This window comes from Oryzias latipes, chromosome 17 (genome assembly GCF_002234675.1).
Source record: "Oryzias latipes chromosome 17, ASM223467v1".
In the NCBI taxonomy this organism is placed as follows: domain Eukaryota; kingdom Metazoa; phylum Chordata; class Actinopteri; order Beloniformes; family Adrianichthyidae; genus Oryzias; species Oryzias latipes.
Window position 1 is genome coordinate 24194959 of NC_019875.2, and position 25455 is coordinate 24220413.

Here is a 25455-nt window from a genome sequence, read left to right on the forward strand (position 1 = left end):
CAATTCAATTCAATTTCAACCTACTCAGTATGATTTGATTTCTTTCGCTTTAACTGCACTGCGCATAGTTTCAGCCACATTCTCTTTGAGAAGCTGCTCCAATGGACGCTGGAATCCTGACTTCCTCTCCAACAAATGACAACTTCCTATGGAGGTTACCATGGCTCGATGACCCTCAGGATTTCCTGCCATTGTGAAAGTGGTTTCGACGGCCTTTACTGCGCTCGTTTACCCGCTGTTGTGCCTGTGCACTTTTCCAAACAGTCACAATGATAAAGGCACATTCCTTAAATGATTTAGTCATGTGGAGGAAAGGTTAAACTATTTGTAAACTTGTGTTTGCTGATGCAATGATAGGGGAGAGGACTCGGTAAAACGTGGCACTTTCTGAGGCCTACTCCTTTTGCTTCACACATACCAAGCTTGGCCAGCAGTCCCACCACCCCAGCAGACTCAGTACTCAGACATTTTTGAAGGCTGTAATTGCTTCCAGAGAGCATCAGAGACATCCAGGTGTTTGGAGACCTCTCCTGTGTTTTGCTCTGGCTGTGCTGTGAATCCACCGAAGGGCTCTCTGGGTAAATGCCTGCCAAACATTTACCTGCTTCAGTGTTCCTGACTCAGAAAAGACGCACAGCAACAAAACAGGGACTATTTGAGGGGTTGAAAGGCAGCGAGTTAGAGGATGTGTGTGAGAGCGTTCATGTTTATGTGAGTGAGAGTGCAGGCTTATGTGGATGTGTGCGCATTGCATGGATCTTTGTGTGTGACAGAGAGCTGGGCTGTATGTGTGCGTGTTTATCTGTTCAGTGCAGATGGGTGGCAGAGTGGCTCTTGCAGCCAAATGATTCAGTATGCTAATGAGTTGTTATCTGTGGTGCTGCAGGAACAATATACTGTCTTTCTCACAGTGGGAATCCAGCCTGCTGGGAACAGATTACACTGCACACGCCGCCAAGGTAGTTATTTATATTTTTCGCATAGAGTTGTTGAAAATACATAAAACAGAGTTTTCCGCGTACACACACACACACATATACAGATAGGCCTATAAACAAAAAGGGGGAGAAAAAAAATAAAAATTTTTGCAAACGCGCACACAAACCACCATCAGCACAAACAGTAACATAAACACAAAATGTTACAGAAATTGCGCCTCTTTTCCACAGCAGATGAAGATGTCATTCTCAGCTTACTCCTAAACAGGTATCAGTGATATGTTTCCATCACATTTACAGAATTTTCTCTGTGGCCTTGATTGTGGTAAACATTTAATTTATATAAAATACTTTAGGATTTACAAAATATAATTTTTTATCATAAAGAGTGAGACCTTAGCATGAAAGCACAGATGTTTTTGTCTGAATAGTTTAATAGAACTCTAAAGCTATTTATTTTCTCATTGTACTGTAAGCTTTTTTATTTCACTTTTCTGCGATTTGATATTATTTTCTTTTTTCCATTAATGTTGGACATCAGGAAAATAGATGTGATGCATTCTTTCATAAAGAACAATTTTTAAACCTTTTTAATATCCATAAACTCAGAGTTTCTTAACTGAAATGACAGAAATTAAATTAAAATATAATTTTAGATGAAAGAAGGTGAAAAGAAACATCTCAGGTAAGAGTCATTTCAGTTAAATAAGATTCAAAAACGCTATAGAAAATAAAATTGTAAACTATGATTAATTCAAATGCAATACAACAATACAACAAAAAATGGCTACATAAATTAATTCAGGGTGATTTAATTAAAAGGTGATACATGTCTGTCTAGTTTTATTTTACTTAAAAATTACAATTTGAGACAAAATGTCAATTGTTAATCATAAAAGGAAAAATTCAGCAAAAAACTAAAACCACTGGATTTTTTTTCACATTTATTATTGTTTCTTGATAGATTTAATACTGAATTATGATGAAATGTAAGATTTCTTTTTTTAAAAACTACATAAATAAATATTTATACAAGTAATGGAATTAAGACACATAAAGTGTAGCAACAATCGAGCTATTACTGTAATGGCAGTGCTAAAAATTTTAAAGAGAAAAACTCTTTTAAGGGACTTAAAAAAGTTAAACAGAAAAACGCCTAGGTAGGTTGATGTATGTGGTGTAATAGTCTGCAGATATGAGATTTTTTTTTCTTTCATTTGTGTCTAGGGAGGAGGCCTGTCGTAGATTGGCAGCACTTCCAACACGTGGCCTTCCTCTCACTCTCTGATCTATGACAGCCTAGACAGGTTCCAGCTGGATTTGCTGAACTGAAGTGAATTTGATGAGCTTAAAAGGTGCCAAACAAAAAAGAAGGTAGAGAAAGATAAAAGGCGCCCCCTTTTATAAAACGGAAAGTATCTTGAGATGCTTCTTTTGTTATTTGTGTCAAATAATGTGCCTGGATGAGGCTTTCAGCACCAAAGTAATTTCTGTTCCAGAAATGTTTGTTTTAACCTTTTAAAATAAGTGTTTGCATGCATAATTTATTTAAACAAGAGAACGCTCCTGAGCAAAATATTTAAGAATCTGCAATTGAAATATTTGTAGAAATCCAACAGAAGTTTTATTTGACAAATATATAATTTAATTAATTTGTAAAAACATTCATCAAGTTGGCTATGTCTGTTATTATCTCATAAGTCCTCACAATGTTGGACATATTCAGATTCAACGTTTGGAAAAGTCTAATTTAGTGCTTGTTAAACAAAGTCTGGATCAGGAAGTAAACCTGACAGTTAAGTTTAGTTTTGTTCTCTTATTCCTAGTTAATGTGGGCAAACATTTTTAAAGGGTGTTAAACTTCAACTTTTCTTTTTTATAAATCATCAACAAACAAGTTGGTGAGTTTAAAATTCCTTTAAAATCTAAAATGTATTTAATTCCTTTTAGTTTGCTTAAACTTTCACTTAGGTTCTTCTATGACCCCATATTCTCTCATCGTACAACACAAAATGCCACTGAACATAAATATAAAACTAAAAACAAACAAAAAAATTCTTGTTTCAATCTAATTCATGCCAGATGATTCAATATTGTTATTGTCCAGTTCAGTCCAACCAATAAATTTCAAATATTTGGATATCTAGCAGAAGAAAATAAAATAAATATGAACATGTTGGTACTTTTGAAAATAAAAATGAAAAATAGATTTTAAAAAAATACTCCTAGTTAACCTTTGATTTAATAAAATATTCACTAAAGTTTGGAATAGATGGTTCAAACAAAATAATTAGAAAAAAAAGTGAAATGTTGCTATGAAGTGGTAAAGATTTAGTTATAATACATCTACTCAAGTGAACGGTAAAAAGATGGTGTTGTCAAATTTCTCACAATTTTTACAAAAAGCTTCTTAAGTAAACTTTAAATAAGTTCATAATTATTAACTACTTCAAATTGTAATGTTTTGCCCAAAAACCCAATCTCCATAGTTTAGTCTAGCTTTTGCAGTTATGACATAAGCTAAACATAGTTAATGATTGTTTTTATTTCTGGCATTGAAAGCTCAGTGATTGCATTAACCTCTTGTTTTGTGCTAGCAATAGCCAAATACATGTAGTCTTTTAGTTTGTTTAGAAAAATGTAAATAGGAATTCAACATATCAGGAGGTTAAAAAACTGTGTTTGCTTTCATTTGCAGCTGTTTCATGCAGCCTAGTTGCAAATGAAATTTATCTCAAGTAATTGAACAAATTATGCCCTCTAGTGGGAGCAAAGACACATGATTTACCTGAATGTCTGTGGAGATTCACAGTCAGGTCATATTATCATATAGTACTCTGTTCTTAGGGGACACTTTTCAGTGTCTTTGAAAAAGAGAAAGTGATTTCAGAGGAAGTTCCACTGAAATAAATTCATATGTAAAGTGGTATGCTGGGCCAAAATAACTTTTATCTTTGTTTGTTTTGTTGTGTATCTGTCACCCAGTATGCCGTGTTTGACCAGTCACAAAGAAAACTTTTGTTTAGGTAGACATACCAGTACAACCAGTGGCACCTGTGTTATTGAATGCAGCTTCTACTCTCTGTCTTCTTTACATTTTCTGTATAAAAGAAACAAGATAAAAAATTAACTTTGTCTTCTTTTTGTCGATTCCAGAACCTTTACTAAAGAAACACAAACCTTGACAATCAGGAGAGTTTAGCTGCTGGTTCAATTCTTGCCCATTATATAGCTTTTGTCACTGATTGTCTTTGAGAGAGACACCTAAGGTCTTCGTTAACCTGGTCTCTTCAAAAATAACAGAAAAGGGAACAACACGCATTATTAAAGAAAGTGTATTTGGTTTAAACTTGCTGGTTACATTCAACTCAAATGTTTCCATCCCTATTCAGAAGCTGCTGATTCCCTTTTGGGGTCATGGAGCTGCTGGAGTCAGCCCAGCTATACTGTCGGGGGAAGACAGGGTACGCCCTGAACAGGTCACCAGTCAGTTGCAGGGCTCAGGTGTTTACAATTAACTTTTTTTATTGCTGTTATGTCATTATCAAATACGTGAGGTTAGGTCAAATTGAAGAGGTCGTGAGTCCATTAAAGTAATATTTTGGAGGCTTTTAAATCAATACATCATTATGAAAGATCGACGCAATTCATTCTATTTTTTACTGTCAGTCTCCTATTTTCTAAAATCTTTTTTGATCCTAAATATTTCTGTAAAATAATTTAGTAATCAGAGGTGAGGATAGTGGTCCTGCTTTTACAAGTCAGACTTTGTTGCCGAATAACTAAGTGAAATTAAAACTACAAAAATAGGCACCATTCTAGAACTGTTAAAGTGGAGGAACTCTTAAAAAAAAGGTAATTTTGATTTATTATTATTCTGTTAATTCTGTGATACTTCCTTATAGTTATATCATCCTTAACGTCAGAAGATTTGACTACATATGAATTATTCTTTATAAATTCACTAGATGGCAGCATAAAGTGTGTGCACTGACTGAAAGTGGGTACCGGTATATACAGTTTCAAGCAGCACATTTTTGAGCCAACATGAAAGAAATCAGATTACCCTGCAGGGCTTAACAGCTATAAGTTGTAAACCAGCATTTTAATTGACTTCTTTCTTTTTTTTTAATATAAATATAATTTTTAAAATCTTAGAATAGCTTTTGTCGTTAAAGTAAAAGTTCATTTGGTTCACTCTTAATTACCGGTATTTCTGTTCAAATCACAGATGCACCTAATTTCTTTTGAAATAAAATTATTTACTTTCAACGAGTTACAAAAAATTGAATTTTTGCACATTAAAACATGTGCACATTCAAATCATTTATAGTAAATTATACAAACCCGACAATCTGAAAAGATATAAGAACATGAAACGTCATTAAAATCCACTGTAAATTACACCCAATACATTAAATACTATATTGTCCATTGATATGTTAGTTCACTCAAAAAACATAAGCCTAACGTTGACTTAACATAAAAAAAGAAGGAATCCATCGTGCTTGCCTTTGTTTGGATTCACTCAACATAAATAAATAGTTTAGTCGGCTATAACATTTCACTTTATTTCCATCACTTACATTATAGTAAAAAAAACATCAGACACATGACATAACTTAAGAGGTTTAAGTTTAAAAAAGCAAATTAATCATTTTTTATGAATTCAATGAGGAAAAACACATACAAATGTTCTTCATTTTGTTGTAACTTTAAATATGTCCTTGAACTATTCATCAGTTCTGAAGAAACTGCTTATTTTATGAATATTTAGAAAAATACAGCACAAAAATACATTACAAGAGTCCAGCACAACCAGTGGCAGAGCTACAACAGTTTGTATGTTCTTAAATGAGAACGTGTTATTTTAATTTAATGATTTAATATAATGTTAATTTAATAATCTAGCCAGAGGGGTTGCAAGCCAGTAACTTCTGTGCCGGTCCCAAGCCCGGATAAATAGAGAGGGTTGCGTCAGGAAGGGCATCCGGCGTAAAAATTGCCAAAATAACCATGCGAATCATCCACAACACTTTAGACATACCGGATCGGTCGAGGCCCGGGTTAACAACGACCGCCACCGATGCTGTTAACCTACAGGGTGTTGGTGGAAATTTGACTACTGTTGGTCGAACAAAGAGGGGAGGCAGAAGGGTCCGTGGCCAGAGAGAGAAGGGAAAAGGCAGGAACATAGGTTTGAGAATAGGGACTCTTAACGTTGGCACAATGACAGGGAAAGGCAGAGAGCTGGCAGACATGATGGAGAGAAGGAAGGTAGATGTACTGTGTGTGCAGGAGACAAGGTGGAAGGGCAGCAAGGCACGTAGTATTGGAGGAGGATACAAACTGTTCTATCATGGTGTTGATAGGAAGAGAAACGGGGTAGGAGTGATTCTGAAGGGGGAGTTGGTAAACAGTGTTCTAGAGGTGAAAAGAGTCTCAGACAGGATGATGAGCCTAAAGTTAGAAATTGAAGGGGTGATGGTGAATGTAGTCAGTGGGTATGCGCCACAGGTTGGCTGTGAGTTAGAAGTGAAGGAGAGATTCTGGAGTGAGTTGGATGAGGTCATAGAGAGTTTTCCCAGAGGAGAGAGAGTTGTTATTGGAGCAGACTTTAATGGGCATGTTGGTGAGGGCAACAGAGGTGATGAGGAGGTGATGGGCAGGTTTGGTGTGAAGGAAAGGAATCTGGAGGGACAGATGGTGGTGGACTTTGCGAAGAGGATGGAAATGGCTGTAGTCAACACTTACTTCCAGAAGAGAGAGGAACATAGAGTGACATACAGAAGTGGAGGTAGGAGTACTCAGGTGGACTACATCCTATGTAGACGAGGTCATTTGAGAGAGGTTAATGACTGCAAAGTGGTGGTAGGAGAGAGTATAGCCAGACAGCACCGCATGGTGGTGTGTAAGATGACTCTGGAGGTCAGGAAGAAGAAGAGAGGGAAAACAGAAAAGAAGACCAAGTGGTGGAAGCTACAGAATGAAGAAACTTGTGAGGAATTTAGGCAGAAGTTGAGGCAGGTCCTGGGTGGTCAGGATGAGCTTCCAGAGGACTGGGAAACTACAGCAGAGATTATCAGGGAAACAGGTAGGAAGGTGCTAGGTGTGTCATCTGGAAAGAGGAAAGACGGTAAAGAGACTTGGTGGTGGAATGAGGAAGTACAGGAATGCGTCCAGAGGAAGAGGTTGGCTAAAAGGAAGTGGGATGTAGAAAGGACTGAGGAAGGTAGACAGGAGTACAAGGAAGCGCAGCGTAGAGTGAAGAGAGAGGTGGCAAAGGCCAAACAGAAAGCTTACGATGAGCTATATGACAGGTTAGACACAAAGGAAGGAGAGAAGGACTTGTACAGGCTAGCCAGACAGAGAGACAGAGTTGGGAAGGACGTGCAACAGATAAGGGTGATTAAGGACAGAGATGGAAAGGTGCTAACAACCCAGGAGAGTGTACAGAAAAGATGGAAGGAGTATTTTGAGGAGCTGATGAACGAGGAAAATGACAGGGAAAGAAGGGAGGAAGATGTGGTTGTTGTGGAGCAGGAAGTAGCAGAGATTGGAAAGGATGAGGTTAGGAAGGCTCTGAAAAGGATGAAGAGTGGAAAGGCCGTTGGTCCTGATGACGTACCTGTGGAGGTATGGAAGTGCCTAGGAGAGACAGCAGTGGAATTTCTAACAAGGTTGTTCAATAGGATTTTAGAGAGTGAGAAGATGCCTGAGGAATGGAGGAGAAGCGTTCTGGTCCCGATCTTTAAGAACAAGGGTGACATGCAGAACTGCAGCAACTATAGAGGAATAAAGTTGATGAGCCACACAATGAAGCTGTGGGAAAGAGTAGTGGAAGCCAGGCTTAGGAAGAAGGTGGAGATCTGTGAGCAGCAGTATGGTTTCATGCCCCGTAAGAGCACCACTGATGCCATTTTTGCTTTGAGAATGTTGATGGAAAAGTACAGAGAAGGTCAGAAGGAGCTGCATTGTGTGTTCGTAGATTTAGAGAAGGCGTATGACAGGGTGCCGAGGGAGGAGCTGTGGTACTGTATGAGGTCGTCTGGAGTGGCAGAGAAGTATGTCAGAGTAGTTCAGGACATGTATGAGAGAAGTATGACGGTGGTGAGATGTGCTGTAGGTCAGACAGAGGAGTTCAAGGTGGAGGTGGGACTACACCAAGGATCAGCTTTGAGTCCTTTTTTGTTTGCTATGCTGATGGACAGGCTGACAGACGAGGTCAGACAGGAATCTCCCTGGACAATGATGTTTGCGGATGACATTGTAATTTGCAGTGAGAGTAGAGAGCAGGTGGAGGAACAGCTAGAGAGGTGGAGGTTTGCTCTGGAAAGAAGAGGTATGAAGGTCAGTCGTAGTAAGACAGAATAAATGTGTCTGAACGAGAGGGATCAAGGTAGAAGCGTTAGGTTACAGGGGGCTGAGGTGAAGAAGGTGCAGGAGTTTAAGTACTTGGGGTCAACAGTTCAGTGTGATGGGGATTGTGGAAAAGAGGTGAAGAGGCGAGTGCAGGCAGGTTGGAGCGGTTGGAGGAAAGTGTCAGGAGTGTTGTGTGACAGAAAAGTGCCAGCAAGACTCAAAGGAAAGGTGTACAAGACAGTGGTGAGACCAGCTCTGCTCTATGGGTTAGAGACGGTAGCAGTGAGACAGAGACAAGAGGCTGAGATGGAGGTAGCGGAGATGAAGATGTTGAGGTTCTCCTTAGGAGTGACCAGGTTAGACAGGATAAGGAACGAGTACATCAGAGGGACGGCTCATGTTGCCTGTGTTAGCGACAAAGTCAGAGAAGCCAGACTGAGATGGTTTGGACATGTTCAGAGGAGGGATAGTGGATACATTGGTAGAAGGATGTTGGAGATGGAGCTGCCTGGCCGGAGGGCAAGAGGACGGCCAAAGAGGAGATATATGGATGTCTTAACAGAGGACATGAAGTTGGCTAACGTTAGGGTAGAAGATGTTCATGATAGAGTGAGGTGGAAAAGGATGATTCGCTGTGGCGACCCCTGATGGGAAAAGCCGAAAGAGAAAGAAGATAATGTTAATTTAATGTTATTTTTTATTTCAAATTTTATTTCTGCTTACAGAAAATTATATTGATATTTTTTAATTGTTGTCAATAACGATACCAGTATTGACTGAAGATTGGGAGGTAGCTCCGACCTTGTCTGCAACTTAAAACACATTGAAATACAAAATTCTTCTCAATTACTGTGCAAGATAGAGGAAGAGGAAGACAAATAAAAAATGACATTAGAGAATAGCATATATAAAAAACTGCGAGAGTGTGGTTTTAAATTACTAGCCCTCAACAGTTTTATCATTTGACCGAAACTACAAAATCGGCATCGAATGACATCACACACGTGTGTCTCACAGCTGCGCACTTGTCATTGGGCTTTGGAAACGAGGGTTCCTGCTACAAAACCTCTGTTCCGGTTTAGACCTTCAAAATAAAGGCGCGACGCAGAAATAACCAAGGCAATATAACGACCCCAACAGAACCTTGTTGACCCCTTTAATCCCTGTTTTTCTGTGAATGAAAAATTGAGTTTTTGCATTTGTTGGACGCTTTTCCTTCAGGATGTGAAACCTCACAGGAGAGCAGAATGTGAAAAAGCGCGAGGCAGCTGCGGAGGCGGAGAGACACACGAGACGAGTGGAGGAAAAACGGGGTCAGCCGCGGAGACCAGGACACTTCTAATTCTTTTTCCTCCCCCTGATGATTCCCAGTTGCCTTCTGGGGTTGTCGTTGTTGTTTTTAATCTAAAAACACCCTGTCTTCACAATGAGTCGTGGGAGAATGGCCCGACCAGAATCCTGGTTTAGCGCTCCAGGAAGCTAAAGGCGATCGGACACAAAGTCGCCTTTTGTCTGTGATCCTATAGGTGAAAGGGGAGACCGGGGTAAAGGAGAGAAGGAAAACACTTGAGGGGGGAAAAATCAGTCTCTCCTGTTATTGATTTCTCTCTCGTTCCAGCTGGCGGATGGAGTGAAGCGAGCAAAAGGGAGGGCGTCAGACTGCAGCTTGGTTGCGTGTGATGATAGGAGACACAATGACGCTCCTGTCTCTTCTGGGTCGGATCATGCGCTATTTTCTCCTCAGGCCGGAGACGTTGTTTCTGCTCTGCATCAGTCTGGCGCTGTGGAGTTACTTCTTCCATACCGACGAGGTGAAAACCATCGTCAAATCTAGCCGGGATGCCGTGAAGATGGTGAAGGGAAAGGTGGCGGAGATGATGCAGAACGAGCGGCTGGGAGGCCTCAGCGTTCTGGATGCGGAGTTCTCCAAAACCTGGGAGTTCAAAAACAACAACGTCGCCGTTTATTCCATCCAAGGGAGGCGAGATCATATGGAGGATCGCTTCGAGGTGCTGACCGACATCTCCAACAAGAGCCACCCGTCCATATTCGCGATATTTGATGGTCACGGCGGAGAGGTAAAAAAAAAAAAAGTGTTTTTTGTTTTTTAAATATATCCACTGCATTTAGTTTTACAGATGTTAGATCTATGAGCATCAGTCAGATCCAGATGTGTCAAAAAATGAGCGTTGGAAAGATCTCCAAAATATTTTAAATAAAAGCTCTAATATGTATTATTCCATAAAAAAACAACATAAGTCAGCATCATTCGTGAAACACTTGGTGGGTTTGGTTTCAAACCCTTCCCCTCCCCACTGCAGCATTGTGCTCCCCCCCCCCCCCCCCCTTTGTGCAAACCTCCTCTTGACTTGGGCTTCATCATAGCAGAGCTTTGTCTGGGTGCTCTGACAATGGGTGGGGGGTCCTTCATTCGCTGCATGGTTATGGGGGGTGTAGTTTCACATGATGGGGGCAGAACAGAACAAGCCACCATCTGTCCCCAAATGTGAATTTTATGACAAATGAGGTTCATTAGAAAACTTTGAAAATTCAAACTTAGAAATAAAAACTTCTTAAAAGTTGAAAAATCAATGTTCTTCTTTTCTTTTACTCTTCCTGCCAAAACTAGGAACTGAGCCAGAAGGATGAGGATGCTGTTGGTGCAGTTGGTTTTGATCATTTACTGTTGTTTGCTTTTGCAGAAAACTATGAAAAGTATTTCTGATATCATATTTTACAGAATTTGGGATCACCAAAGCCTCCAACACAAACCTATCAAACTTCAGCCTAAAAGTTTTTCCATTTCATTTATAGCAAGATTAGGTTTAGTTTCTGTGACGCAACAAATTAATGGAGCTAAGCCAAATCCTAACCCTAATACTGTAGAATACTTTTATATTAATATTTTTTAGAATTCTGCAAAATAGAAACTTTTAAAAACCCATCTTGATGAAAATCGTAGGGGGGGTTTGTGGGGGGTTTCTGATGTTCACCCTCATTTATGTAGTTTGCTTTTACTTTGGATGAAATAGTATTGATTTTTTAGAGCCTACTCACCTAGAAAACACTTCCAGAGTTAAAAACCCACTTTAATAAAAATTGTGTTTTTGGTGTTTTTAATGTGTTCTTGTGGCATTTTTATGATGACGGAGGACATATGTAAAGAAAAATCAGCTTAAAATTGCATTCCTGAGTGTGGCTTTTTTTTCCAAATCATTGTGAATCAGGATCAGATCAATGAACAGCGTTTAAAAAAGAGCGTAATTGTGACGCTTGGTGGGCTACAAGCTCCCTGCTCCACTTCATTCTGATGTATCCACTTGTAGACGACTAGATCCATGTATGTCTTAGTTTTCCTCGTCTGAGCGGGAATCTAGCTCAAATTATTTGTTCTTTATTTGTGTAATTTTAAACTTTCTTTTCTTCCTTTTATTTTGAAGCACTTTGGTACCCTCACAGAGATGTAAAGTGCTATATAAATAAAGTTACATTAATTTTTTTTTAATGGTTTATTTCAAGCAATCAAATAGAAATAATACACAAAACAATACAATCATCAGTTATACATTCATAAAATAACTAATCAAACTTGGGATAATTAGACATATTAATAAAAATTGCTTGAAAGGGAGTGGAAGGAAGCGAATTTATATAATCCCACCCCTGTTCTACTGGAACTATTTTATTACATGATTTATGATTATCCGGTTCCTAACTTTTATCAGACAGGATTAAGAATCTTGAAGTATCAATAAAACACATGACAAAGAAAATTCATTCAAAACTGTACAACTGGATAGCTCTAATATTGTGCAACATTTTTGTTGCACAAGGTTAGCATGTCAACAGATAGCTCAGTTATACTTGACAGGAAGGGGGTACGGGGCTGCTGCCCTGCCAACAGTCTCGTCCACAACTCAGAAGTGAGTCTTACTCAGAAACTATGTCCTAGAAAACGACACAGTTTTTTTATTTTTTTATTTTGGCTATAAACGTCATAATCATATTTAAAAGACCACTGGGAATAGCTTTTACAATAGATCAAAAGATAATCAGAGTGGGTCTCTAAACTTAGTTAAGAAGGTTTATTAGTAAGTAGTTTATTAGTGTGTTTTTTTTCCTGGCTTGGTAATTTTTTCACATTTTTTGTCCATCTTTTTACAAGTCAGACTTAAGCAGAGCTGTTCCAACATACCATAATATTAAAACAGACTTGATCACGGTGGATTACGGAGTCAACCCATTTACCTTTTTCTGTCTGTGAATGCAAAAGCTGCCTCGGCCTTTGGCCATTCCTGCAGACGGTGGCAACAAACACAGGTTGGATGGTGTTTACCCACCTGGATATCAGTCTATTCCTTTCTCATAAACAAATATTTACTTCTCTAACATCATCTTTGTTTTTTTGTCACTTTTCTTACATGTTTTTTTTTCTTTTACTATATAAAATTAACATAATTGACCTTCTATCCCTCACTTCCTTCCACAGTTGGAAGTGCTTTGGGTCATGGTGACATCTTCCTTATCAGTGGCTTTTTTAGTCAACTAAGAGCTCAAGACAGCAGATGTGTTGAACTCTCATTATTATTTTTAAAGACGCACTCCAATGAAAACTGTGTTTTTGGTGTGCATGTTTTTGTGGCATTTTTTCTCATGATGCAGGACAAAAAAATTAAGCTTAAAATAACATTTCAGAGCATTTCTTCTCTCAAATTGTTGTGAATTAGTAGCAGATGAAAATTGCAGTTTGAAAAAGCTTCTAGCAGTGTTATAGATGCTACATCTATAGCATCTATGGGGAGCCAGTTTAGCTCGTGCTGGTTTGCGGCGCCTTCCGTCCGTGAAACCTGGGTTCGACTCCGGGCTGCTCCCTGTTCCCTTCTCTACCTCCTCCGGTTCCAAGCCCGGCTTGAGAAGGTTGCGTCAGGAAGGGCATCCGGCGTAAAACACTGCCAAATTTACCATGCGACTTGTTCGCTGTGGCGACCCCTGATGGGAGAAGCCGAAAGAGGAAGAAGAGTGTTATAGATGCTACAATCAGCAGGCTCTCTGCTCCATTCCATTCCAATGCATCCACTTTCAGACAGATAAATTCATGTACATCTTTGTTTTTCTCGTCTAAGCTGACATCTGGCTCAAAACTGTACCGCTGGACACTTTGCAAATACAACAAAAGATGATCAGAGTTGGACTTTAAATAAAACCTTTTGAGCCCTGGTTCTTCCATGATGCATTTATTTTGACACTAAATATTTGTAGGTTTTTAATGGTCTTCTTCAACAGGAAGCTGACCCTCATTCCACACATGTACCAATTTTGTAATAATTTTAAGTCTTTGGGTCCGGATGTGTCAAAAGATAGAAGAGTGATCTTTATAGTTACTTTTTTGTTTGGTTTTTAACATCTGTATTCTTTTTAAAGGCATTGATTGTTGTGAATGAGTTTAGTTTTAGGATTATTTTTGATACATTTAAGAATGTGCAGGAGTCATCACATCCTTTTTTTTTCTTTCCAAATGTCGAGTTTATTTTAATCACCTTGAACTGTGCCTGCAGTTTGAACCTGCCTCCCCCTAAAGTGAATAGAAACGGTTTTAAACGTCACCATGTGTTTTACAGCCATAGATACAAACAAAAAAAGGAAATCTTTGGGGTTACCTTATTCTACAGTCAAATGTGTAACCAGATGTCTGTTAAACTAAAGCTGTAGGAGAAGAAAGTCAGTTAAACAACTGCTCAATGTTTTTCCTTTTTAAAGCAAACTTGGGATTGTTCATCTGTGGAGGTTCACACTCGTTCACACTTGTAGTTAATTTGATATACTTTGTCCAACGGCAATTAAATCTAAAAACATATAAAAAGGAAAAAAAGAAAATGATTATATCATTATTAAACCGGACTTGCATTTATATAAAGGTTGATTCTTTTTTAATCATTTACTGAAATGAATTAAGCATTAAAAAAGCTTTTTTTGTCCTTAGAGAACAGACTAATGCAAAAGAGCTGAAGTTATGAAATGAAATGATGTCTCTTTAACTAAAAGTTATTAAAAAGAGAAAAATCTTTTTGGATTTTGACATGATTCCACATCATTCGCCTAATGTAAACCTTGGCAAAAGAAATGACGAAGAAGCAGAAAAAGCTGGGGAGGAGGATGTTCAATAATTCAGCTCTTAACACCTGCTACATGTTACAGAAAAAGCACTTAACTAAATTAGATTTGTATTTCACCACATATATTTAGTCTTTCCGTTTCACCAAAAATCTGTCTTTAAACCAGAATATCTGCAAATAATGAGATGTAACGTATTCATTCCTATTTTGTGTGGACTTCTACTAAAATCTAATTTTAATTTTACTGTGAGAAAGTTTTTTTGGCACAAAGAACTACAGTTATGTTATGCACGGCAAGGCAAAAAAAAATGTTTGCGTAGCACCTATTGCACACAGAGGCAGTTCAAAACTTATTTTGAAGTAGTTTTAATTCAACCCAATTTTGTTTTAAACTGGTAGCCAGTTTAAAGTCCCCCTAAGACAATAAAAAGAAGAAAATGTTCCCAGTGGTATTTAAATTATAACTGTGAAATTTCTAACCAAAATCCCACAACCTAAATGCCTTAAAAAGCCACATTTCATGTTTATCTGAAACCACCGTTTCCAAAATCTCCTCTATATGGGCGTGGCCATTTGCCTTTGAGCCCTCCTTTCTAATGACGATAGCTGCAGTCTTGCATGAGTGACACAAGGGGGGCACAAACTACACCGACTGACAGTCTCTATTCCTACAGGTGTCTCTTTAGCGATAAAAAAACTGTGAAAAGTGACACATTTTTGGTTCCAAATCGACTCTTTTTGAGCAAATGTGCAGAATGACAAAACTAATGTGTTAACCAGACTCTGCAGTTTAATCAAAAGAACTTTGATAAGCCCATGATAAATGCTTTGAAATACATTATAATTTAAGCTACAATGGACTAGCAAGCAGCACAGGCTGTGGCTCAGAACTGATTTGATGCTTGCACATGCAGACTGTTGAATTACCTTGCACAGCAAATAAAATGAAATGCCAGAAAAAAAAGTGACTATTCTCACGCAATTTTCCAAATACGTGCGGCCAGTGCTGAACTTTTTTCTTGGCTGCAGGGACCCAGAGGAAGGGTTATGTTTAGGATTGTTGAGCTCCAGAAAGCCCCAGGCTCAGGAACCATTTGCTGGTTTAACCCGAACCGTAACTCGCTAATGGGACTTTAAGTTTAATTTGAAATTCGTGCAACCAACAACAAAATCCAGCCTTGGACGCATCTAAAATATGCCCAGAAAACGCAGCAAAGTGCCATATTTGTGCACGCTGGACGGGGCAGGGCATGGAGCTTGCACCCTTGGGCCGTTGTTGACATCAACAGCTCATTTGTTTCACAAAGAGCGTCTTTGCGACAGTTTGATTGACAGCAATTTCAAAAGAGATATACTCAGAAATGCAAAAATGAAATGATTTCTTATTACGTTTGTTCTCTTTCATAAGAAAAATGGCACACGTTCACAGCACAAAAAAACAACAACATGATTTTCATTTAAGAGAGTCTTTAAGGACTTTACAAAAGGAATGATTTGATTGTTTCCTCTAGTTTTGATTGAATCTCTGGCAGTATCGTTCTGGATAATCTGCCACTTTCTGAGTCTTTTGGAAAAGCAGACCAAACTGTTTACTGTGAAGGTTTAAATGCCATTCAGGAGTTTAGCTGCTCCAGGCACCAGCAGATAATAAAGCAAATATGCAATTGTAATACAATGATTGGAAATCACATCAATCTTGGATTTTATGCTCTCCAATGAAAAAAAAAAACATGTCTGCCCTTTGAGATATAATCTGACCCAACTGTGGACTGAACCTGATAATCCCTCCCACTTTTCCAGCTGATCAAGAAAATTTTATGCTCCAGTAAATCAAAAGTTGCTGTCAGATCAACCTTTTTTTTTCTTTAAAGAAGCAAGTAAAACCAAAATTCTAGGTGCAGTTATAAATGTAATGCTAAATTATGTGTAAAAAAATCATCATTTTTAATTCTATGGTGCAATAATGGCAGTGGTATTATGATACAGGCTTAACTAAATGGCTTACCATTGTAAAAAAATATAGTTAATTTGAATTTTATGAACAACTCCTTAAAAAAAAGTTTGGGAAAAACAGTGGATCACACAGCAAGATATTTGGTTATCGAGCATATTTTTAGTTAAGTTAATTAATTTTAAACTCATTTTTGTTAGCTTTGTTGGTTAAAGAGCTTGCATTGAAACCATTCAGTAGTATTTAAAAACTAGCAACAGGAGAGCTACTTGACACAAAATCTTCCATTTATTGCAGTACAGACATAACTGAAAATGTGGCTTTGATATTTTTTTTGTTTAAAAACCTGTTTTCAAAGAGGGCTCTGAATCCCGCCTCAGTCTATCCTTGGTCTTCTATCTGGATCTCTCTGTATCTCATTGTGTTTTTTTTTATTTCCTCCTCATCTAAGGCTGCAGCTGACTACGTGAAGGCCCATCTGCCCGAGACACTGAAGCAGCAGCTGCAGGCCTTTGAAAGGGAGAAGAGGGAGAGCTCTGTGTCGCACGCCAACATTCTCGAACAGCGCATCCTGGCCGTGGATCGTGAGATGCTAGACAAGCTCTCTGCCAACCACGATGAAGCAGGTCAGACGGGGCGAGGAAGGTGTTAGGAAATGTAATTATGTGGCACACTCTGTAAGCCAGGAAGAGGAGATGGCCAACTTCAACTTTTTGGAAAGTTTTACGACATCCCAAGCAAAACAAAGTAGTCAATACTACAAGTATACTTAGTCTGTACTAAAAGTGATGCAGTATGCTGGAAGTTTACTTTTTAAATATTTAAATGGTTCCTTAAGTCTGAAGAAATATTCACTTAGTATACTTCCTATACTACACCTACATGGTCTATAGTAGAGTTCTTATACTTATACTCAAGTATACTTGATAAAATAAATTTCAAGTATATTAATTTCTGCTATGCAGGGTGCTAAATTACAATTTAACAAAATATAATATACACTATATATAGTATATATACACTAAAAGCAGATTAAATAAATTTACAGAAACACCTTATGCCTTGTGACATTAATTAACATATAACCATTAACATTTATATATATCAATTAGGTACATAAATGAATTATTTTTTCTACAGTTTTTGTCAACCTATAAATTATGTTGCAGCATTTACCAGTAAACTTTTTTATTTTGCTTAAAGAGCTGCTGGAGAAGTAAAATAAAATGCTAAACTTAATTTAATCTAACTTTATTTTGCTTAACAGTTAGCTGTCTACTTTTTCTACTTCTATTCTTTCATCTTTCTTTCATCTGCTCCTGATTCACAAAGATAGAAATACACAGAAATTTAATTTTGAGCCTAATTTTCTTAACATGTTTCATCCATAAATCAGAAAAAGAATAAAGCAAAACATATTCACATGCACTGAAATGGGAAATATGTTTGGGGAAGCTAATCGAAGTGGATGATTTGATTTTTGATACAGACTCTTCAATTCTTAAGAATTATTTCCAACACCTTACAAAAAAATTCCAATTAAAAAATGTAGATGGGTTTCTTTTTTACAAATTGCACAATTCAAATAAAAATAAATGACATTTCTGTGTTTCAAATAGCACATTAAAGTTTTTTTTATTTGTTTTTATCATCAGCTTTAACAGTGAATAGTGTTAATTCTCCTCATAAAGCATTACCGTAATAACATCTGCAAAAGTCCCTTTTATCTAGCTTTTCAAAAACATTTTAAATATATCCTAAATGAGAATAGTAATATCATCTGGGTAGTTATGAGAGAAATGTTGGAATAGGCAGTATTTGGTGTCTTATCTGGGTTTCCTGTATAGGAACAACATGCCTGGTGGCGCTGCTGTCCGACAGGGAGCTCACCGTGGCCAACGTGGGAGACTCTCGCGGTGTGCTGTGTGATAAAGACGGAAATGCCATTGCACTATCGCATGATCATAAACCCTATCAGCTTAAAGAACGCAAGAGGATCAAGAGAGCAGGTACAAGCTGACATCTACTATGATAAAATCTATGCAGAGGTGGCCTTTGCTCTTCATTTGCAAATTAGAGTCCTCTGCTTCCACCTATTGGTGCAGTCTGGAAAAACAGTTTTGACAGATTTTGACTCTCATGTGCTTTTGCCTTTCCTGTCTTTTTTATTTTAAATTCTTCACGTCTTATTTTTTTTAAAAACTTTCTTGTCTTTTTCTTTTGTCTTTCAGGAGGTTTCATCAGTTTTAATGGATCCTGGAGGGTGCAGGGTATCCTGGCTATGTCCCGCTCCCTGGGAGACTATCCCCTGAAAAACCTCAACGTAGTCATTCCCGATCCTGATATAATGACCTTTGACCTGGATAAGCTGCAGCCGGAGTTCATGATCCTCGCCTCGGATGGGCTGTGGGATGCCTTCAGCAACGAGGAGGCGGTACGGTTCGTGCGCGAGCGTCTGGATGAGCCTCACTTCGGTGCCAAGAGCATCGTCCTCCAATCCTTCTACCGTGGTTGCCCCGACAACATCACTGTCATGGTGGTCAAGTTTAAAAGTGGAACTGGGGGGAGCAGCAAGGCCAGTGATTAGGACTGGATCATTTGGATGCGGAAATGCAACATAGAACAAAAGGAAAGCATCAGGAATCTGCAAAACAAACAGAAAAATATTGTAATTTTTACACACTAACACGTCTGAAAATTGAATTCATCATTACATCTAATCCACCTAGTGGAGAAAAGGGGCATTGAACCACAAAGCCCATAACCATCTTCTATATTGTTTTATTTAAAAAAAAAAAAAAAAGACTGAAACAGGAAACTTGTTTTAACCAGCACACATAAGACTCTGATTGCTTCACTTTAAATGTGCATGAATGGTACGGCTCCCCTTGGAGGCATTCATTTTTATTTATTTTTTTTCTTTTGGAGGAGGCTTGAAATGTGCCTACGCAATATTTACTGTGCAACGTACTGGAGGTGCTGAAAATGCAACTGCAAAAAACAAGACAAACAGCATCCAGCTTGCAGCGCCTCCATAAGTGTTGAACGAGTCTGTTCCCCTTCTGATCTAAAGAAATGTATCTTGTTAAGTCCTTTCCTAAATCCAGAAGGATGCAACTCCCCAAATACCGTATATCCTCTGGATATCAAACCTCTGCAAACTTTCTGTTATGGCATTTGTTTGTCGAAACTGAACAAATTAAAAAAAAAAAATAAGCAGCATGGAAATGTTAGGTCAAAAACATTTAGCAACGAACTATCAGTTCTCAGTAAAAGCTTGATCTGTCTTTGGTTTTTCATTGACTTACTGAATGTTTCAGGTGGCACCCATAAGGAAAAAGGTTACTGATACATTTAAGGAGTTTTTAAAGCCTTAAATGCTTGTTTTCTGAATAATGTATGTCACAGCAGTTTGATAGGTTTCTGTGAATATTTTCTTTCCTCTTTAAGGAGGTAAACTCTTTATCCAGCATGATTGAAACTTTGAGACCAAGGGTGTAATAAAGCCACATTTTAAGTCTGCAGAAGGAGTGTGATACCCAAAAAGAAACCGTATAGGGAGAAAGTTCTGCATTAAATGTCATGTTGAATTCATACATATCAACCCACATTAGCATCGTGCTGTTCTGAGTAATGCAAATGGGTTTTGATTTATGTAAAACCCGATTTAGAAGCAGAAATGACATTGCTCAAATGTAATGGAGCTAATGTGACGTGTTCCCTTCACTGTCGGTCGCGGGGTGTGCGTTTGGACCCTCCATAACAGAAACACTGCATTCGTCGCTGGACACTGGAGGCCGCCTTTGACCTGGAAAGCACACGTGACTTAAAAGTGACTTAATAAAAATGACTCGGTGCATACTCCCACTGGAGCCAGAAGGCAAACCTGATACGCTCCTGAAGCAATACAAACTGGCGTCATCAACAGGAGCCGCAGTGAGGAAAGTTCCAGTAAACCCATACTTGATTTACTACTGTTTTCAGTTCAGCTGTTTACCACTGTGTTTTATGATCTGTCATCAGCTGAGAGAAACGCTGAGACGTTTTCTTTATCTAATAATTTACCCCAATGCCTTATTTATTGAGGTTTTTTTTCTTCTTTTGGATGGAGATTGCCACATCAGAATATACCTACTGTGTGTTTTTGTTTTATTTCATTCTGCCTATGAGCAGAAGTTTACAATTTAAAAAGAATCATTTTACTGTGAAAAGCAGTTCATATCTAACACTGAGTGAATGATCTTCTGATTCATAAAAACAGTATTAAACAAAGGTCTTCATGTCAAATCTGTTTGTCTTTATTGTGCCAAAATGATCTACAGAAATGTGTTTAATGCTTTTTAAGGTGATTAAAGGCTTTGTTTAAGAGCATAACATATGAAATATTTCTCTGTATTTAATAAACTTTATTTGAGTTTAAATCAATTTTGAAGCCAAGAATATTAGGAAAATAGGAGTTTCTAGAAGGGGTGTAACAATTAATCGACAAATCCATTTATATTCATGTGATAAAATAAGATTGATCTGTTTGAGGCAAGCAGTTAATGGAATCAACCTGTAGCATTATACGATTGTTTCAATATGAAATAAATTGAATATTGGAAAATACTACAGTAGGTTAATTTTACCATAACCTAAAAACAACTAAGTGTCATTACAGTGGACAACACATGTGTAATGGCAACAACAAAAAACAGCCCCTCACAATCCAAACTAACAAAAAAGAAGAACACTAAAACAAACTATAAATAAGAAAAGATACATAGCAAAAGGATGGACAAAGAGACAGACATCAAAATAAACAAAAAAGATAAATGCTTCCTCAGCAGGACACAACATTTAAGACACGTCAAAAAGCTCAAAGGAGAATTTAGATATGAACTAATATGATGACAGTTTTCTATGCGTTTTAGGGGCTCACAGGGATATGACACTCCCAGCACACCCAGACTTGCCCCTCCTTGATATTCTGCCGACACGCAAACTGGATAGTGCTGCTGGCTAAATCCGGACTAGTTTAAAAGTACCACACATGACATACTTCTATAACCCTTATTTTAATTTATATCAGTTTTGACGGCAACAATTTTAGGACAATAAGAGTTCTCTTGGTGGCCACTTAACTTTGCATGGTTGTGCGCGTTTGCAGCTCTGAAGGGTGCGCAACTTGAAACCGCTCAAAGGAAGGAGGTTAAAGACAGCCAGCAGCAGGTGGGCACTCTCAGAATAGCTGGGACTTACCCAAGAGCTTTGGATCGTCATATATATGTGACTAATAACTAAAAGCAGGAGTCAGTCATCGTTACGGGAAGGGCGCGCGCAAACACTTTAAAACAGCTGTTTGAACCACAGGCACTTCAATTTGTTCAAAGGGAAAAACAGCACGTCATCTCCCTTGGAATCTACTTTATTTATTTTTAAAGTTCAAGGCATTATGGGGCAGCACGGTTCGAAATCCTCCTTCGAAGCTCGGGTGATTTTCCAGCGCGCCGAGGAAACGTGCGAGAGAACGGATTCATGCTCGACCCCAGCGCCGGTTGTCCGCATCCAGAGGGAGGCGTCCACTCCGACGGCCTGCTTTTGCTCCTCCGCTCGAGTCCCGGAGAAATCTTCACCCCACTCATCATGGCCTCATAGCCGCCGTGACGCCGGGGCTCTGGTGTATGTGATGGACAACCCAACCGGAGGCGTGTGGGTGAAACCCAGAGAGAAATGGACCAGATCTTGACACAAGAAAGTCTTGATTTGAAAAGCCACTACTCTGCAGGAGAAAACAAACGCATCCATGAGTTCAGCGTCTGGATGATTCCTTTGTGCTTCACGTTTGGCGTCCGCACCCACTTCTCAGTTGGTGGATGAAAAGGAACTCCATGCGTCGAGCTGGATGCTAATCACTTCCTTTTGGTGTCAGTTTGTGAGGAAAGTGCATAAAAATGACGAGTATATGCGCACTGGGAATCCTTGGTTCCTTCGAAAACGCTGTCTGGCATTGTTTTTTTGTCAGTTAAGGCGGCAAATGAGAAAAATGTAGAAAAAGTAAAAGGTGGAAACTTGGATCAAGTCAGCAGCAATGCCAAATATTGCACTTCAGTTTGTCTCAAACCTCGCCATTGGCTGACTAGCCCAAAGAGCCCTAGTCCTGTCTTTTATTTTACTTTTTCGTATTCTGTATTGTTTTATCACGTTTAAAGATGTTGGCTGCTTGATTTAAATCGATTTTAAGATTATTTTAAATGTCTTAAATGAATTGGTCCTTCATTTTCAAGAGAACTGCTTTTAGTTTGTGACCCTCCGCAGAGCCCCTCGGGTCCTCAGGTGAATGTTTGCTGGTGGTCCCACCGATAAAAACCCACAGGAGGGCACATTCCAACACTGGTTGGTGAGACCCACACCTGTGGAACACCTGAGGAGGTGACGGCTTCATCCACTGTGGAGGTTCTAAAAACTCAAAGCTCATCTTTTTATCTTATCTTTCCTCGTGTTTTAATTTGATTTTATTGACTGTTTTTCCACGATTTGTTTTCGTAGAATGTGTATGTTGGGGCATTTTTATTATGACTATTTTTACCATTACTTTTATTATTTATTTATTTTATGCAAAGCACTCCGGGGTTCTGTTGCAGCAAAAGTGTTCAAGATGATTTTGAAAGGGAATAGAGAACTTCCAGTTTAAACCACATCCACAAATCTTTTTTGTGAAAAAAAAGATTTGTGAGAATATTATTGATAATATTGGAATGTTTAAACTATTATTTATTAGATTTTTCTATTTCCCCTTTTTGTTTCCGTGCTGCTGGAAAACGTATATTTGCATTTTATTGATCACAAATGTGAAATAGGAATCTACTTCCATAAAAAGGATGAAAAAAACTTGTGCGTAAAGATTAAATCAATTTAAAATGTATCAAAGGCGATGCGCACATTTGTTCTATAAACTTCTACTTTGTTCCGTGTTCACGTGTGTATTAAAAGACACGTTTTAGTGGCGTTGATAAAGCTGAGTAGGGATTTGCTAATCTTAACCTTTGCTCCTGGTGTGGCACCTTATCATAGCGTGCGTTTTTTCCTGCATGGAGCTACTGGTTTATCTATTAAAACTCCGGGCAACGCATTGAGCAAACAGCAGTTGGAGTGAGTGCCCGGACCGAGCAGGGCGCACGCGTTTCCCGTCGCCATGGGGCATCTGACGTCTAAACAGCCAGAAGTTCATGTTCTTCTTCTTGGTCTGGACAATGCTGGAAAGTCCACCCTCCTGTACAAAATGAAACACGACGCGAGTGTCATCACCGTGCCGACGATTGGCTTCAACGTGGAAATGTTTGGGGCCAAGAAGAACCGGAAGAGCATCTCTGTGACCATGTGGGACGTGGGGGGTCAGGCGAAGATGCGGGAACACTGGCACGATTTTTACCTGAACGCTGCGGCCGTCGTGTACGTGGTGGACAGCGCTGACAGGAGCCGCGTGGACGAGGCCCGCGTGGAGCTGGAGCACATCCTGAGGAGCGAGCAGCTGAGCCACCGCCCGCTCATTCTGCTGGCCAACAAACAGGACGTAAGTGGAGCTCTGACCGTCACGGAACTGAAGGACAGGATCAACATGAGGACAATCTGCTCAGATCGGGACTGGTTCGTGCAGCCGTGCTCAGCCACCACGGGCTTTGGAGTTCAGGACGCTTTCAGGAGGGTGGTACAGATGGTCAGACTCCCATCCGAGGTCAAAGAGAACATCAAAGAAAAAGTACAATTCATCCGGTCAACCAGGAGGCCATAAATATATTTGAGCCAATTTTAAACATTGTGGATTTATCAACCTTTTATCCTAAGCAGAACTGATGAAGAGCTTTGACTGTTGAATGTTTGGCTTTAACTTCATGTTCTCATATTTATAATTGTGTGATCTTGTAAAAAAATATGTTCAGTTGGCATTAAAACCACTTTTATTGATCTAGCACCACTCCCACATCTATTTGCAAACATTCCCACTGATATCACGAAAAAAGGGGGAGGAACAAACAGATAAGTGGCTTGGGTTGATTGTATAGCCCTTCACATACATATCCGATAGAAAATGTGTTCAACAAAACTCCAACAGTTCCAGATCGCCAATTAACTTATTTCCCCATAAAAATTTAAGTGACAAGGCAGGAAGTGAAAAGAGCTTTCAAACATCACTAGCGGATTGGTAAAACTTCCTTTGCTGGTTGTTGTAAATCACAGACGTGTCCATGTATCCAGACTGGTTAGTCCCACTTTGGCGTCCTCCATCCCGCACAGTCTCCTCATAAGTTGGCAGTTGTTTGCACTCCTCGTATGTGGGCAACTGTGGAAGTGGATCAATGGAGCCGTCCGGTGTGCAGCTGTTCACCAGCAGCTCCTGTGATGCGGTGATGGTCGGCAGTCCGTGCTGTGGCGGTGTTTGCGTTCTGGATCTGGCGCACAGTAGTCTGTGGAACACGTAGCCCAAAGTGAAGAGGAGCAGCAGGATCAGAATGCCGGACAGCTTCCGAGTGACCACGCCAATGCTGTAATAAGTGTGGTCCACCACCTGCCGGCAGCAGGCGGGGTGTGTGGCGTTTTTCGGCTTGCAACACACCCAGTCGTCGGGACAGATATCCTCATGACACTTTCGGATGGAAGAAACAAACGAGATGTCGAGAAAATAGACGAGGAAAGCCGCCAGAGATGTGTGGAAAAACATGGTTGCGCTGTGCTGAGATGATCCAAACAAAGCCAGCTGGAAGGAGGCGGAGGCAGGACCCTACGGACTGAAACACTTAAGTATTCGACTCACCGCATACTCAGGAAGACTTCATCTGCGCACATTAAAACAGAACGCGCTGGAGATGAAGGCGAGCAGCATTCTACTCCCCCTCCCTTCCCCTGTGCGCTTTTACTGGTTATAAAGCTGCAAACCTTGAGGCTCATTTACCTCAAACATGGGGCAAGAAATATCCTAGTTATGTTAGAGACAAAACTCCCCAAAAGGGATCAAGTTAATAAATTGGGGATATTTCAGCACTATGGACAGCATCCAAGCCCTCCAAAGGGGGATATATATGCTAGACACTGTCCAAGGTGCTGACCAGCTGAG

General features: G+C 39.2%; 2 protein-coding genes across 4 annotated transcripts; both read left to right on the forward strand.

Moving 5' to 3' along the window:
* The first annotated feature begins 9079 nt into the window (after positions 1-9079).
* On the forward strand, positions 9080-20651 carry LOC101174949 (protein phosphatase 1L). 3 transcript variants are annotated; one of them, XM_011486811.3, is made up of 5 exons: positions 9080-9844; positions 9919-10378; positions 16816-16990; positions 18212-18373; positions 18596-20651. In XM_011486811.3, the coding sequence occupies exons 2-5, from the start codon at positions 9980-9982 to the stop codon at positions 18949-18951; spliced, it is 1092 nt and encodes a 363-aa protein (XP_011485113.1). In that variant the 5' UTR covers positions 9080-9844; positions 9919-9979; the 3' UTR covers positions 18952-20651. The 3 variants fall into 3 exon arrangements, with proteins under 3 accessions (XP_011485113.1, XP_011485115.1, XP_023820728.1); XM_011486813.3 differs by having other exon boundaries at positions 9080-9826; XM_023964960.1 differs by having other exon boundaries at positions 9080-9613.
* Positions 20652-21644: 993 nt separating this feature from the next.
* LOC101174698 (ADP-ribosylation factor-like protein 14) lies at positions 21645-24312 on the forward strand. Its single transcript, XM_011486810.3, has one exon. It carries the CDS (start codon positions 23539-23541, stop codon positions 24133-24135), a length of 597 nt encoding a protein of 198 aa, XP_011485112.1. The 5' UTR covers positions 21645-23538; the 3' UTR covers positions 24136-24312.
* Positions 24313-25455: the final 1143 nt, after the last annotated feature.